This window comes from Pseudophryne corroboree, chromosome 9, assembly GCF_028390025.1.
Source record: "Pseudophryne corroboree isolate aPseCor3 chromosome 9, aPseCor3.hap2, whole genome shotgun sequence".
Taxonomy (NCBI): domain Eukaryota; kingdom Metazoa; phylum Chordata; class Amphibia; order Anura; family Myobatrachidae; genus Pseudophryne; species Pseudophryne corroboree.
Window position 1 is genome coordinate 312,411,277 of NC_086452.1, and position 17,053 is coordinate 312,428,329.

General features: G+C 50.3%; 1 protein-coding gene across 2 annotated transcripts in view; it reads right to left on the reverse strand.

Moving 5' to 3' along the window:
* FAM234B (family with sequence similarity 234 member B) overlaps window positions 1–15,613 on the reverse strand; it is a 251,461-nt gene extending 235,848 nt beyond the window's left edge. The window contains exon 1 of one of the 2 annotated variants that reach the window (XM_063940433.1): window positions 15,508–15,613. In XM_063940433.1, the coding sequence (XP_063796503.1) occupies window positions 15,508–15,544 (37 nt within the window). In that variant the 5' untranslated portion in view covers window positions 15,545–15,613. The remainder of the gene's footprint in view (window positions 1–15,507) is intronic. The other variant, XM_063940432.1, reaches the window with a different exon arrangement.
* Window positions 15,614–17,053: the final 1,440 nt, after the last annotated feature.

A 17,053-nucleotide genomic window follows, 5' to 3' on the forward strand; every position in this document is an offset into this window, starting at 1 on the left:
GAGTGCTAAAAATCAGTTTGTGCAGTCTCTGCAGAGCCCAGGACTTACTTATCCAGTGCGATTAAATCCTGCTGATCGGGGCCGGAGCTGACGTCAGACACCCTCCCTGAAAACACTTGGACATGCCTGCGTTTTTCCAGACACTCCCTATAAACGGTCGGTTGCCACCCACAAACGGCCTCTTCCTGTTAATCACCTCGCGAACGCCCGTGCGAATGGATCCTTCGCACCATCCCGTCGCTGACCGGCGATGCCCGTTGTAGCTGTCCGACACACCTGAGCATTGCGGTGCATATGCATGCACAGTATGGACCTGATCATCCGATGTGCGAAAATGCACAGCAGCGATCAGATCTGAATTACCTCCTAGGTTGTTTTTATTTTGTTTCTGCTGGCAGTAAAGCATTATTTTATTCACCAAAAAAAATTGTGTGCGGACTCTAAGCACCTAGACACTTCACCAAAAAAACCCATCTACTGAGCTAATTACCCCATATACCGTACTCACAAGACATACATACATGATAGATAGATAGATAGATAGATAGATAGATAGATAGATAGATAGATAGATATACACCCCATCCCCCACCATATAGTCTCACTAAGACCTTCTTAGAGGCGATTGCTCCAGTCCAAGTCCATACTAAAGGTGGGTGCACACTAGGCGATGTGTTTCCCGGCCGGGCATTCGCACCATGCGATATCACTAGTGATATTGCGCAGTGACTTCATGCCGTGGCCGGCCAGAGCATGCAGCTTTACATGAGGGGTCCAAATTGAGCTGTATTGACGGCCGAGGGTCATTAATATCCTGCGAGGTCGGGCATCGCTCTTCGACTGCATACACACTGGGCGATATAGTAAATTATATTGCTCAGGAGGGGGAAAATGAGCGATATAGTTTACTATATCGCTAAGTGTGTAGCCACCTTAACTCTGTCTCTTGTCACTGCTTACTGGAGGGGATTGAGAAGGACCATGGCGGGCTTAGGCATCAGCACTCTGCATACATGCCAAGAACGACTTGGACAGCCAGGAGGCGTAGCAGGGTTGGCCCGGAAGTGGAACACAACGGCGGGCCGAGAATTCCCAGGCATCAACTGTCCGGGATGAGCAAGCGGGATCAGTTCTAAATCCTGCTGGACAGGATCCCGGCGGTCGAAATACCGACGCCAGAATTCCGACCACACAATCCCAACAGGGAACGCAGCCCATTATGGGCTCGCTGCGCTCGCCACACTGCAGGCACGGTACCTCGCTACGCTCGGCACACTAATTTATTCTCCCTCTATGGGTGTCGTGGACACCCACGGAGGTAGAATGTCGGGATTGTGCCGGTCGGGATTCCGGCGTCTGTATTTTGACCGCCAGGATTCCGTCCGGCAGGATCTTGACCGCATCCCGAGCAGGCATCCGGACTGCAGACAGTCTTTGTGATTAGCGGACTGTCTGGACCATTTCCAGATGGGTGGTAATCCATATAGATAGAGCTCTGAATAGGAAAACTTTAATTATGGTCATGTTATGACCATAATTATGTTGGTATACATATTCTTATACCAACATGCAACAAAGTGCACACACTTGTAACCGGAGTTGAAATCCAGTGGAAACCATTTGTTTTGAATATCATGTATTTAAACATCATGTGATGAGAATCTTGATGAGACAGAAAGAAAACGGGTTGAGGCGTATGTTTGTGCAAAACATACAAGAAGTTTATTTTAAATCATGGACAAAAAAAAATAAGATTTTAAACCTACCGGTAAATCTATTTCTCCTAGTCCGTAGAGGATGCTGGGGACTCCGTAAGGACCATGAGGGGTATAGAAGGGCTCCGCAGGAGACAGGGGCACCTAAAAGAACTTTTCCTATGGGTGTGCACTGGCTCCTCCCTCTATGCCCCTCCTCCAGACCTCAGTTAGAGAACTGTGCCCAGAGGAGATGGACAATACGACGGCAGGATTTTATAAATCCAAGGGCAAGATTCCTACCAGCCCACACCAATCATACCATGTAACCTGGAACATACATAACTAGTTAACAGTATGAACAAACAACAGTAACGGTCCAAGACCGATTCCAACTGTAACATAACCCTTATGTAAGCAACAACTATATACAAGTCTTGCAGAGTTTCCGCACTGGGACGGGCGCCCAGCATCCTCTACGGACTAGGAGAAATAGATTTACCGGCAGGTTTAAAATCTTATTTTCTCTTACGTCCTAGAGGATGCTGGGGACTCCGTAAGGACCATGGGGTTTATACCAAAGCTCCCAATCGGGCGGGAGAGTGCGTATGACTCTGCAGCACCGACTGAGCAAATGCTAGGTCCTCATCAGCCAGGGTATCAAACTTGTAGAATTTAGCAAAAGTGTTTGACCCCGACCAAGTTGCTGCTCGGCAAAGCTGTAATGCCGAGCCGCCCAAGAAGAGCCCACCTTCCTAGTGGAATGGGCCTTAACCGAATGCGGTAACGGCAATCCAGCCGTAGAATGAGCCTGCTGAATCGTGTTACAGATCCAGCGAACAATAGTCTGCTTCAAAGCAGGCACGCCAATCTTGTTGGCAGCATACAGGACAAACAGAGCCTCTGTTTTCCTAATTCTAGCCGTCCTGGCTACATAAATCCTCAAGGCCCTGACTACATCCAGGGACCTGGAATCCTCCAAGTCACTCGTAGCCACAGGCACCACAATGGGTTGGTTCAAATGGAATGAAGAAACCACCTTAGGCAAAAAATTGAGGGCGTGTCCTCAATTCCGCTCTATCAACATGAAAAATCAAGTAGGGGCTCTTTTGAGACACGGCCGCCAATTCTGACACTCGCCTTGCAGATGCTAAGGCCAACAACATGACCACCTTCCAGGTAAGAAATTTAAACTCAACCTTGTTAAGTGGTTCAAACCAGTGTGATTTTAGGAACTGCAACACCACGTTCAGGTCCCATGCTGCCACTGGAGGCACAAAAGGAGGCTGGATGTGTAGCACTCCCTTTACAAAAGTCTGGACTTCTGGAAGAGAAGCCAATTCCTTCTGAAAGAATATCGAGAGGGCCGAAATCTGTACCTTAACAGAGCCTAATTTCAGGCCCATATCCACTCCTGTCTGTAGGAAGTGGAGAAAACGACCCAAATGAAAATCTTCCGTAGGGGCGTTCTTGGTTTCACACCAAGACACATATTTTTGCCAGATACGGTGATAATGTTTTACCGTCACCTCCTTTCTAGCCTTTATTAGAGTAGGGATGACCTCCTCCGGAATCCCCTTCTCAGCTAGGATCCGGCGTTCAATCGCCATGCCGTCAAACGTAACCGCGGTAAGTCTTGGAACACACAGGGACCCTGCTGCAACAGGTCCTCCCTTAGAGGAAGAGGCCAGGGATCTCCTCTGAGCATCTCCTGAAGATCTGAGTACCAGGCCCTTCGAGGCCAGTCTGGAACAATGAGTATTGTCTGTACTCTTTTTCGCCTTATGATCCTCAACACCTTTGTGATGAGAGGAAGAGGAGGAAACACGTATACCGATTGGAACACCCATGGCGTTACCAGGGCGTCTACTGCTACTGCCTGAGGGTCCCGGGACCAGGCACAATACCTCCGAAGCTTCTTGTTGAGGCGTGACGCCATCATGTCTATTTGAGGAACTCCCCAAAGACCCGTTATCACTGCAAAGACTTCTTGATGAAGTCCCCACTCTCCTGGATGGAGATCGTGTCTGCTGAGGAAGTCTGCTTCCCAGTTGTCCACTCCCGGAATGAAGACAGCTGACAGAGCGTTCACGTGATTTTCCGCCCAGCGAAGAATCCTGGTTGCTTCCGCCATCGCGGCTCTGCTTCTTGTCCCGCCTTGGCGGTTCACATGAGGCACTGCTGTGACATTGTCTGATTGAATCAGAACCGGTAGGCTGCGAAGAAGACTCTCCGCTTGTCGAAGGCCGTTGTAAATGGCTCTTAGCTCCAACACGTTGATGTGTAGACAGGAATCCTGGTCTGACCACAGTCCCTGAAAATTTCTTCCTTGGGTGACTGCTCCCCATCCTCGGAGGCTCGCATCCTTGCTTACCAGGATCCAGTCCTGAATTCCGAACCTGTGACCCTCCAGAAGGTGAGCACTTTGCAGCCACCATAGAAGAGACACCCTGGCCCCGGGGGACAGTGTTATTTTCCGATGTAAATGTAGATGGGACCCAGACCATTTGTCCAGAAGGTCCCATTGAAACGTCCTTGCATGGAACCTGTCGAAGGGGATGGCCTCGTAGGCTGCCACCATTTTCCCCAGAACACGAGTGCATTGATGAACTGACACTCTTTTTGGCTTTAGCAGGTCTCTGACCATGTTCTGGATGTCCTGGGCTTTTTCCAACGGGAGAAAAACCTTCTTTTGTTCCATATCCAGTATCATACCTAGGAACGTTAGTCGAGTTGTCGGAATCAACTGTGACTTCGGTAGATTTAGAATCCAACCGTGTTGCTGGAGCACTCACAGAGAAAGTGTCACATTGCTCAGCAATTGCTCTCTTGATCTCGCCTTTATCAGGAGATCATCCAAGTATGGGATAATTGTGACTCCATGCTTGTGAAGGACCACCATCGTTTCCGCCATTATCTTGGTGAAAATCCTTGGGGCCGTGGAAAGCCCAAACGGCAACGTCTGAAATTGGTAATGACAATCCTGTACAGCGAATCTCAGGTACTCCTGATGGGAAGGATATATGGGGACATGAAGGTAAGCATCCTTTATGTCCAGTGACACCATAAACTCCCCCTCCTCCATTCTGGCTATTATCGCCCTGAGCGATTCCATCTTGAATTTGAATCTTTTCATGTACATGTAAAGGGATTTTAGATTCAAAATAGGTCTGACCGAACCATCCGGTTTCGGGACCACAAAGAGGGTTGAATAGTACCCTCTTCCCTGTTGGTACAAGGGAACCCTGATAATAACTTGCTGTTGACACAGCGTTTGAATTGCAGCTAACACTACATCCCTGTCTGGGGTAGAGGCTGGTAAGGCCGACTTGAAAAATCAGCGTGGGGGCACCTCTTCGAATTCCAGTTTGTAGCCTTGGGAAACTATTTCCAACGCCCAAGGATTCAGGTCTGAGCTGACCCAGACCTGGCTGAAGAGTCGAAGACGAGCCCCCACCGGTGCGGACTCCCGCAGGGGAGCCCCAGCGTCATGCAGTGGGTTTTGTAGAAACCGGGGAGGACTTCTGTTCCCGGGCACCAGCCGAAGCAGGTGTTCTTTTCCCTCTACCCTTACCTCTGGCAAGGAAGGAGGATCCCCGACCTCTTCTGTACTTTTGTGACCGAAAAGACTGCATCTGATATGTTGGCGTTTTCTTCTGCTGTTGGGGAATAAATGGTAAAAAGTTAGATTTACCTGCGGTAGCTGTGGAAACCAGGTCCGCCAGCCCATCCCCAAACAACACGTCTCCCCTATAGGGTAGAACCTCCATATGCTTTTTCGAATCCGCATCACCCGTCCACTGGCGGGTCCATAAGGATCTTCTCGCTGAAATAGCCATGGCATTGGCTCTGGAAGCCAGTAATCCAAATGTCCCTTTGAGCGTCTCTCATATACAAGACTGCGTCTTTGATATGGGCTAGAATTAACAAAACAGTATCTCTATCCATGGTATCAAGGTCAGCCGACAGGTTATCTGTCCAGGCTGAAACTGCGCTACATACCCATGCCGACGCAATTGTCAGTCTTAGCAAAGCTCCAGTATGTGAATAAATAGACTTTAAAGTAGCAGGATCCTTGAGGGCCGCTGTCTCTAGAGACGGTAGCGCCACTTTCTTTGACAAGCGCGTTAAGGCCTTGTCCACAGTGGGAGGGGATTCCCTACGTACCCTGTCCTGAGTAGGGAAGGGGTATGCCATATTAATTCTTTTGGGAATCTGCGGTCTCTTATCCGGAGTCTCCCAAGCTTTTTCAAAAATCTCATTAAGTTCATGAGATGGGGGAAAGTTTATTATCTGTTTCTTTCCCTTAAACATGTGTACCCTCGTGTCAGGAACAGAGGGTTCATCAGCAATATGCAACACATCTCTTATTGCTATAATCATACACTGAATGCTCTTTGTCACCTTAGGGTGCAATTTAGCTTCATCATAGTCGACACTGGAATCAGAGTCCGTGTCAGTAGTTGTGTCCACAATTTTTGCCAAGGGACGATTTTGAGACCCCGACGGGCCCTGTGAGTCGGTCCAATCCGAGGATTGACCCCCTGACGCCTCCCCGGATTCAGCCTTATCTAGCCTCTTATGTAAAGACTAGGTGCTTCATCGCGCCCTACAGGTGCACTTCACACCGTCGCAAGGGGCTACGCCCCCTTAACCCTTGCATGCCTTTCTGGGGTTCAATATTTGTATTATATGGAGTATTACCTGCATTCCTTTGTTAGTGGTTAAAATAAGAATTTACTTACCGATAATTCTATTTCTCATAGTCCGTAGTGGATGCTGGGAACTCCGAAAGGACCATGGGGAATAGCGGCTCCGCAGGAGACTGGGCACAAAAGTAAAAGCTTTAGGACTACCTGGTGTGCACTGGCTCCTCCCCCTATGACCCTCCTCCAAGCCTCAGTTAGGATACTGTGCCCGGACGAGCGTACACAATAAGGAAGGATTTTGAATCCCGGGTAAGACTCATACCAGCCACACCAATCACACCGTACAACTTGTGATCTGAACCCAGTTAACAGCATGATAACAGAGGAGCCTCTGAAAAGATGGCTCACAACAATAATAACCCGATTTTTGTAACAATAACTATGTACAAGCATTGCAGACAATCCGCACTTGGGATGGGCGCCCAGCATCCACTATGAGAAATAGAATTATCGGTAAGTAAATTCTTATTTTCTCTGACGTCCTAGTGGATGCTGGGAACTCCGAAAGGACCATGGGGATTATACCAAAGCTCCCAAACGGGCGGGAGAGTGCGGATGACTCTGCAGCACCGAATGAGAGAACTCCAGGTCCTCCTCAGCCAGGGTATCAAATTTGTAGAATTTAGCAAACGTGTTTGCCCCTGACCAAGTAGCTGCTCGGCAAAGTTGTAAAGCCGAGACCCCTCGGGCAGCCGCCCAAGATGAGCCCACTTTCCTTGTGGAATGGGCTTTTACAGATTTTGGCTGTGGCAGGCCTGCCACAGAATGTGCAAGCTGAATTGTACTACAAATCCAACGAGCAATAAAAGCAGGAGCACCCAGCTTGTTGGGTGCATACAGGATAAACAGCAAGTCAGATTTTCTGACTCCAGCCGTCCTGGAAACATACATTTTCAGGGCCCTGACTACGTCCAGCAACTTGGAATCCTCCAAGTCCCTAGTAGCCGCAGGTACCACAATAGGCTGGTTTAAGTGAAACGCTGAAACCACCTTAGGGAGAAATTGAGGACGAGTCCTCAATTCTGCCCTGTCCGTATGAAAAATTAGGTAAGGGCTTTTATAGGATAAAGCCGTCAATTCTGAGACACGCCTGGCTGAAGCCAGGGCTAACAGCATTACCACTTTCCATGTGAGATATTTTAAGTCCACAGTGGTGAGTGGTTCAAACCAATGTGATTTTAGGAACCCCAAAACTACATTGAGATCCCAAGGTGCCACTGGAGGCACAAAAGGAGGCTGTATATGCAGTACCCCCTTGACAAACGTCTGAACTTCAGGAACTGAAGCTAGTTCTTTCTGGAAGAAAATCGACAGGGCCGAAATTTGAACCTTAATGGACCCTAATTTTAGGCCCATAGACAGTCCTGTTTGCAGGAAATGCAGGAAACGACCCAGTTGAAATTCCTCTGTAGGGGCTTTCCTGGCCTCACACCACGCAACATATTTACGCCAAATACGGTGATAATGTTGCACAGTTACATCCTTCCTGGCTTTGATCAGGGTAGGGATGACTTCATCCGGAAAGCCTTTTTCCTTCAGGATCCGGCGTTCAACCGCCATGCCGTCAAACGCAGCCGCGGTAAGTCTTGGAACAGACAGGGTCCCTGCTGGAGCAGGTTCTTTCTTAGAGGTAGAGGCCACGGGTCCGCCGTGAGCATCTCTTGAAGTTCCGGGTACCAAGTCCTTCTTGGCCAATCCGGAGCCACGAGTATAGTCCTTACTCCTCTCCTTCTTATGATTCTCAGTACCTTGGGTATGAGAGGCAGAGGAGGGAACACATACACTGACTGGTACCCCCACGGTGTTACCAGAGCGTCCACAGCTATAGCCTGAGGGTCCCTTGACCTGGCGCAATATCTGTCTAGTTTTTTGTTGAGGCGGGACGCCATCATGTCCACCTTTGGTTTTTCCCAACGGTTCACAATCATGTGGAAGACTTCTGGGTGAAGTCCCCACTCCCCCGGGTGGAGGTCGTGTCTGCTGAGGAAGTCTGCTTCCCAGTTGTCCACTCCCGGAATGAACACTGCTGACAGTGCTATCACATGATTTTCCGCCCAGCGAAGAATCCTTGCAACTTCCGTCATTGCCCTCCTGCTTCTTGTGCCGCCCTGTCTGTTTACGTGGGCGACTGCCGTGATGTTGTCCGACTGGATCAACACCGGCTGACCCTGAAGCAGAGGCCTTGCTTGACTTAGGGCATTGTAAATGGCCCTTAGTTCCAGGATATTTATGTGAAATGACGTTTCCATGCTTGACCACAAGCCCTGGAAATTTATTCCCTGTGTGACTGCTCCCCAGCCTCTCAGGCTGGCATCCGTGGTCACCAGGACCTAGTCCTGAATGCCGAATCTGCGGCCCTCTAGAAGATGAGCACTCTGCAACCACCACAGGAGAGACACCCCTGTCCTTGGAGACAGGGCCATCCGCTGATGCATCTGAAGATGCGATCCGGACCATTTGTCCAGCAGATCCCACTGAAAAGTTCTTGCGTGGAATCTGCCGAATGGAATCGCTTCGTAAGAAGCCACCATTTTTCCCAGGACCCTTGTGCATTGATGCACTGACACTTGGCCTGGTTTTAGGAGGTTCCTGACTAGCTCGGATAACTCCCTGGCTTTCTCCTCCGGGAGAAACACCTTTTTCTGGACTGTGTCCAGAATCATCCCTAGGAACAGCAGACGTGTCGTCGGAATCAGCTGCGATTTTGGAATATTTTAGAATCCACCCGTGCTGTCGTAGTACTACTTAAGATAGTGCTACTCCGACCTCTAACTGTTCCCTGGACCTTGCCCTTATCAGGAGATCGTCCAAGTAAGGGATAATTAAGACGCCTTTTCTTCGAAGAAGAATCATCATTTCGGCCATTACCTTGGTAAAGACCCGGGGTGCCGTGGACAATCCAAACGGCAGCGTCTGAAACTGATAGTGACAGTTCTGTACCACAAACCTGAGGTACCCTTGGTGAGAAGGGCAAATTGGGACATGGAGGTAAGCATCCTTGATGTCCAGAGACACCATATAGTCCCTTTCTTCCAGGTTCGCTATCACTGCTCTGAGTGACTCCATCTTGAATTTGAACCTTTGTATGTAAGTGTTCAAGGATTTCAGATTTAAAATAGGTCTCACCGAGCCGTCCGGCTTCGGTACCACAAACAGCGTGGAATAATACCCCTTTCCCTGTTGTAGGAGGGGTACCTTGATTATCACCTGCTGGGAATACAGCTTGTGAATGGCTTCCAATACCGCCTCCCTGTCGGAGGGAGACGTTGGTAAAGCAGACTTCAGGAACCGGCGAGGGGGAGACGTCTCGAATTCCAATTTGTACCCCTGAGATACTACCTGCAGGATCCAGGGGTCCACTTGCGAGTGAGCCCACTGCGCGCTGAAATTCTTGAGACGGGCCCCCACCGTGCCTGAGTCCGCTTGTAAGGCCCCAGCGTCATGCTGAGGACTTGGCAGAAGCGGGGGAGGGCTTCTGTTCCTGGGAAGAGGCTGCCTGCTGCAGTCTTTTTCCCCTTCCTCTGCCCCGGGGCAGATATGAGTGGCCTTTTGCCCGCTTGCCCTTATGGGGACGAAAGGACTGAGCCTGAAAAGACGGTGTCTTTTTCTGCTGAGAGGTGACCTGGGGTAAAAAGGTGGATTTCCCAGCCGTTGCCGTGGCCACCAGGTCCGATAGACCGACCCCAAATAACTCCTCCCCTTTATACGGCAATACTTCCATATGCCGTTTGGAATCCGCATCACCTGACCACTGTCGCGTCCATAACCCTCTTCTGGCAGAAATGGACAGCGCACTTACTCTTGATGCCAGAGTGCAAATATCCCTCTGTGCATCTCGCATATATAGAAATGCATCCTTTAAATGCTCTATAGTCAATAATATACTGTCCCTGTCCAGGGTATCAATATTTTCAGTCAGGGAATCCGACCAAGCCACCCCAGCACTGCACATCCAGGCTGAGGCGATTGCTGGTCGCAGTATAATACCAGTATGTGTGTATATACTTTTTAGGATATTTTCCAGCTTCCTATCAGCTGGTTCCTTGAGGGCGGCCGTATCAGGAGACGGTAACGCCACTTGTTTTGATAAGCGTGTGAGCGCCTTATCTACCCTAGGGGGTGTTTCCCAACGCGCCCTAACCTCTGGCGGGAAAGGGTATAATGCCAATAATTTTTTAGAAATTAGCAGTTTTTTATCGGGGGAAACCCACGCTTCATCACACACCTCATTTAATTCATCTGATTCAGGAAAAACTACGGGTAGTTTTTTCACACCCCACATAATACCCTTTTTTGTGGTACTTGTAGTATCAGAAATGTTCAAAACCTCCTTCATTGCCGTGATCATGTAACGTGTGGCCCTACTGGAAAATACGTTTGTTTCCTCACCGTCGACACTGGAGTCAGTGTCCGTGTCTGGGTCTGTGTCGACCATCTGAGGTAACGGGCGCTTTAGAGCCCCTGACGGTGTTTGAGACGCCTGTACAGGTAATAACTGATTTGCCGGCTGTCTCATGTCGTCAACAGTCTTTTGTAAAGTGCTGACGCTATCACGTAATTCCTTCCATAAGACCATCCAGTCAGGTGTCGACTCCCTAGGGGGTGACATCACTATTACAGGCAATTGCTCCGCCTCCATACCATTTTCCTCCTCATACATGTCGACACAACGTACCGACACACCGCACACACACAGGGAATGCTCTGATAGAGGACAGGACCCCACTAGCCCTTTGGGGAGACAGAGGGAGAGTTTGCCAGCACACACCAGAGCGCTATATATATACAGGGATAACCTTATATAAGTGTTTTTCCCTTATATAGCTGCTGTATTGATTTATCTGCCAAATTAGTGCCCCCCTTCTCTTGTTTTACCCTGTTTCTGTAGTGCAGGACTGCAGGGGAGAGTCAGGGAGCTTCCCTCCAACGGAGCTGTCAGGGAAAATGGCGCCAGTGTGCTGAGGAGATAGGCTCCGCCCCTTTCTCGGCGGCCTTTCTCCCGCTTTTTTAAGGAAAAACTGGCAGGGGTTAAATGCATCCATATAGCCCAGGAGCTATATGTGATGTATTTTTTGCCATTTAAGGTGTTTTTATTGCGTCTCAGGGCGCCCCCCCCCAGCGCCCTGCACCCTCAGTGACCGGAGTGTGAAGTGTGCTGAGAGCAATGGCGCACAGCTGCGGTGCTGTGCGCTACCTTATTGAAGACAGGACGTCTTCTGCCGCCGATTTCCCGGACCTCTTCTGTCTTCTGGGTCTGTAAGGGGGCCGGCGGCGCGGCTCTGGGACCCATCCATGGCTGGGCCTGTGATCGTCCCTCTGGAGCTAATGTCCAGTAGCCTAAGAAGCCCAATCCACTCTGCACGCAGGTGAGTTCGCTTCTTCTCCCCTTAGTCCCTCGGTGCAGTGAACCTGTTGCCAGCAGGATTCACTGAAAATAAAAAAACCTATACTTAAACTTTTTCACTAAGCAGCTCAGGAGAGCCACCTAGTGTGCACCCTTCTCGTTCGGGCACAAAAATCTAACTGAGGCTTGGAGGAGGGTCATAGGGGGAGGAGCCAGTGCACACCAGGTAGTCCTAAAGCTTTTACTTTTGTGCCCAGTCTCCTGCGGAGCCGCTATTCCCCATGGTCCTTTTGGAGTTCCCAGCATCCACTAGGACGTCAGAGAAATATTGCACAATGAAAGGGCGTGCGATGGTGAAGGAGGCGCAGCCCCTTGCGATGGCGTGTACAGCACCTGCAGGGCATGATGTACAGAATGTAGCGGGTGCGGGGAGGACTGCGGATGAGGGAGGGTGTCTGTAGATGCTACGGGTGGAGGGGGCCCGGATGGGGAAGGGTCGGGAGGTGCTGCATGTGGGGGAGGGGCAGAGGAGTGGGGGCTGCAGATGGGGGAGGGGTCCAGAGGCACTGCTGGTGGGGGAGGGGCAGGGGTGGGGATGTTGCGGATGGGTGAAGGGTTCTCGAGGTGCTGTGGGATGGGAAGGGGCGGGGGTGCCGTAGGGGTCCGCAGGCGCCGTGGGTAGAGGAGGGGCAGGTACGGGTGGTGCGGTGGATGGGGAAGGAGGTCCGGAGGTGCTGCAGGTGGTGGAGGGGCAGGTGCGGGGGTGCCATGGGTGGGGGAGGGGTGGGTTGGGGGGGCCCCGGATGGAGGAGGGTGTCTGCAGATGCTGCGGGTGGAGGGGGGCAGGTGTGGGGGGTGGATGGTGGAGGGGGTCTGGAGGTGCTGTGGGTGGTGAAGGGGCGGAGGAGTGGGAGCCGCGGGTGGTGTAGGGGGTCTGGAGGCACAGCGTGTGGGGGAGGGGTGGAGTGCCGCATGTGGTGGAGGGGAAGGTGCGGAGGTGTGGTGCATTGGGGAGGGGTCTGGAGGCGCTGCGGGTACTGTACCTGCCAAAAAGGTAGTTGGAGGGTATGCAGTAACAGGGTCAGGACAGGGATGACAGCGTCAGAACTGGGGTGACGGGGCCAGGACAAGGGTGACAGGGTCAGAACGGGGGTGAAGGGGCCAAGACAGGGGTGACAGGGTCAGGACAGGTGTGACGGGGTCAGGACAGGGGTGACAGGGTCAGGACAGGGGTGACAGGGTCAGGACAGGGGTGACAGGGTCAGGACAGGGGTGACAGGGTCAGGACAGGGGTGACAGGGTCAGGACAGGGGTGACAGGGTCAGGACAGGGGTGACAGGGTCAGGACAGGGGTGACGGGGCCAGGACAGGGGTGACGGGGACAGGATAGGGGTGACGGGGACAGGATAGGGGTGACGGGGCCAGGGTAGGGTCGGCAGGACCAGGACAGGGGTGACAGGGCCAGTATAGGGTTGACAGGGCAAGCACAGGGGTGACAGGGCCAGGATAGGGGTAACAGGGCCAGCATAAGGGTGATAGGGCCAGGATAAGGGTGAAAGGGCCAGGATAAGGGTGACAGGGCAAGGCCAGGGGTGACAGGGACATGACAGAACACAGGGCACGGGAGAGATTGGTATTAGGGACAAAACAGTGGTGACAGACAGATGTGTCTTACCGGAGTCACTTACTTAGGAGAGACAGAGAGAGAGTTGCCAGCACACACCCAGCGCCCAAATGACCCTGGAAAAACCAGATAGCGCATATATATATATATATATATATATATATATATATATATATACACACAATTTCCCACTCACTGCGCGCCAATGTGCCCCCCCTTTCTTTTTTCCAACCTCTGAAGCGTTCAGCGGGGAACAGTCCGGGGAGCCAGTGTTTCTCATGCAGCTCTGTGGAGAAAATGGCGCTGGTTAGTGCTGAGGGATCAAGCTCCGCCCCCCCAGCGGCGGGCTTCGGTCCCTCTTCAATTTTCACAAACATGGCCGGGGATCATCTATTAGCCTAATAGCACCTTATTGCCCAAAAACGAGGTTTATTGCTGCCCAGGGCGCCCCCCCTTCCTGCACCCATCAGTGCGGTCTGTGTGCTGTGTATGGGAGCAATGGCACGCAGCTTACCGCTGCGCGCCTTACCTCATGAAGATCTTAAGTCTTCTGCCGCCTGAGATGTCTTCTTGTTTCTCAAACTCACCTGGCTTCTATCTTCCGGCATCTGTGAGGAGGACGGCGGCGCGGCTCCGGGACGAACCCCAGGGTGAGACCTGTGTTCCGACTCCATCTGGAGCTAATGGTGTCTAGTAGCCTAAGAAGCAGAGCCTATCAGTTAAGTAGGTCTGCTTCTCTCCCCTCAGTCCCACGATGCAGGGAGCCTGTTGCCAACAGGACTCCCTAAAAATAAAAAACCTAACAAAATTATTTTTCCACAGAAAACTCAGGAGAGCTCTCTGCAGTGTACCCTTCTCCTCTGGGCACAGAATCTAACTGAGGTCTGGAGGAGGGGTATAGAGGGAGGAGCCAGTGCACACCCATAGGAAAAGTTCTTTTAGGTGCCCATGTCTCCTGCGGAGCCCGTCTATACCCCCCATGGTCCTTACGGAGTCCCCAGTATCCTCTAGGACGTAAGAGAAATGAAATTGAAGTCTGTCTAGATAAGGTTTTAACATAAGTTTGGTGCGTGTGTTGTAAATGTACAGTATGGAAAATTAAAACTCACTGTACAGGGACAATACAAACATTTCACCTTTCCATGTTTCTTGAATGCTAGAGAACTGAACGCATGAGCTTTTCGTTTGTGTTTCAATGTGAGCAGATATTTTCAGTGAAAAGAAAAGGCTTTTTTAAATGTCCTTCCTAATCCAGCTCATGCTTATGTTTTAGCTGCACTCTTATCTTTTTTCACGTCTGAGAACTTAAAACACCAACAGTGCACATCAAAAACATACCTGGCTCTGTACAGAGAAACAGTAAGTAGAAAAACATGCTCCAAACATTTGACCACCATAAATTTCTCATTATAATGAAAGACACTACTATAAAGTAAAGTATTTTTACTACGACAATACAACAGTAGGCTCACAGACAGCAGTCATAGAAGGTGCATTTGCCACACATATAGGGGTCTATTTACTAAGCCTTGGATGGAGATAAAGTACCAGCCAATAGGCTCCTAACTGCTATGCCACAGGCTGTTTGAAAAATGACAGTTAGGAGCTGATTGGCTGGTACTTTATCTCCAGCGACTTTATCTCCATCCAAGGCTTAGTAAATAGATCCCATAATAGGATAGCACCATTATATGAACATAGAATCACCACCTCTAGCAGCTTTTTTATCTGCCTAGAGTGATGTTTTCAATGGGAGAGGCTCCAACTTGTCCCCTGCTTGGGGGTATGCTATATCATGCCATAACATGCAGGACAAAGACATTAATACTGTATATGCACTTTAGGATCTCCACTATACTATAGGCATCAATATCATTAAACACAATAATGTTGTTTCTGCTATAAAACAAACAATGTATATTCTTTTAGTTAATGATCATCCTTTTAGTACATCCCCATTTCTATGGATTGCAAATAAACCAATTTGCAGTTCCCAAACAAGCCTATGACAGTCATCACGCACCGTGACTTAACCCACCGATGACCATTCCTACCGTGGCTTAGCACCACACCCGGGTCCTATATCCCCCGCTTTATATAGCCACCCCACGCACCGTTATATGCATTAGCTCTCACCTGGCAGCTTCAGAGCTCTGGACAGCACCGTAGCCATACTCAACACAGGAGGAACTGCGCATACGCGCCGCGGGCGGCTCTGGGGGTTGTAGTTCTGCAGTGTCAGCAGGAAGAACATGGCGCTGATCTGGGCCGCGCTAACGTGTCTGGGAGCAGTAGTCCGGGGCTGTGCGCTGCAGTGGCATTCCAGACGTCTTGTTGCTGGGGTATTTTCGTTGAGCCTAGTCATAATTTTTTTTTTAGTGGGGGTTTTTATAGAAGTCGGTACTGTATAATGTTTGTGTGTGATAGAAGTTTGATGACTTCAGATAATAAGCAAGTTTACATTTACAACCAGGGCGTAACTAGACCTTTGTGGACCCCACAGCACAATTTTGAAAGGGCCCCCTCACCAGCCAGCACTCCGCCAGAACAAGGAAGTGTTTGGGGTCAGAAAAGAAGAAGGATCTGACAGAGTAGGGGGCTGGATCCGACATAATGGACAATGAGGTGGCAGTATTATACTGTATACATAATACCAGTTATTTATATAGCGCACATATATTCCACGAATATTTGCCCATTCACATCAGGGTAGATGCTAGATTCAAGTGGCCTAAGGGACCTTTTACGTCAGGGGGAGGAGCCACGACAGAAAGGGGAGGAGCTAGGCCAGCGGGATAGTTCCTCTACTATCCACGCCACCAACTATTACCTTTAGTAATCAGGTGGCGAGCCACCGAGCCCAAAGAGTGGCAAGCGTACTTTTTAGGTACCCTGTTCGGCAGTAGCTCCTCCCCCTGGTGACGTGTCTCCTCCCCTAGTGACGTCAGAAGGTCCCTTCTCCCACTCCGATTTAGCACCAGCCTTCACATCAGTCTCTGCTCCAGTGGAGCTTACAATCTCTACTAGATGTACTAAGTGATAAATTTCATGGTCATAAAGAACCTGTCAATCGGCTTCTATCTGTCATTTTTCAAACCCAGCCTGTAACATGACAGTTAGGAGCTGATTGGCTGGTACTTTATCACCTTGAAATGTATCACTTTTCAACGCTTAGTACAACTCCCCCAATAAATTTCCTACCACATGTACATGCACACACATTCATACTAGGGTTAAGTAATGTATATTTCTCTTACGTCCTAGAGGATGCTGGGGACTCCGTAAGGACCATGGGGTATAGACGGGCTCCGCAGGAGATAGGGCACCTAAAAAGAACTTTGACTATGGGTGTGCACTGGCTCCTCCCTCTATGCCCCTCCTCCAGACCTCAGTTAGATCTTGTGCCCAGAGGAGAATGGGTGCACTGCAGAGAGCTCTCCAGAGTTTTCTGTTGAAGAAGAATTTTGTTAGGTTTTTTATTTTCAGGGAGTCCTGTTGGCAACAGGCTGCCTGCATCGTGGGACCGAGGAGAGAGAAGCAAAGCTGGCTTGTCAAGTTGGGCACTGCTTCTAAGGCTACTGGACACCATTAGCTCCAGAGGGAGTCGGAACACAGGTCTCACCTGGGGTTCGTCCCGGAGCCGCGCCGCCGTCCTCCTCACAGATGCCGAAGATAGAAGCCG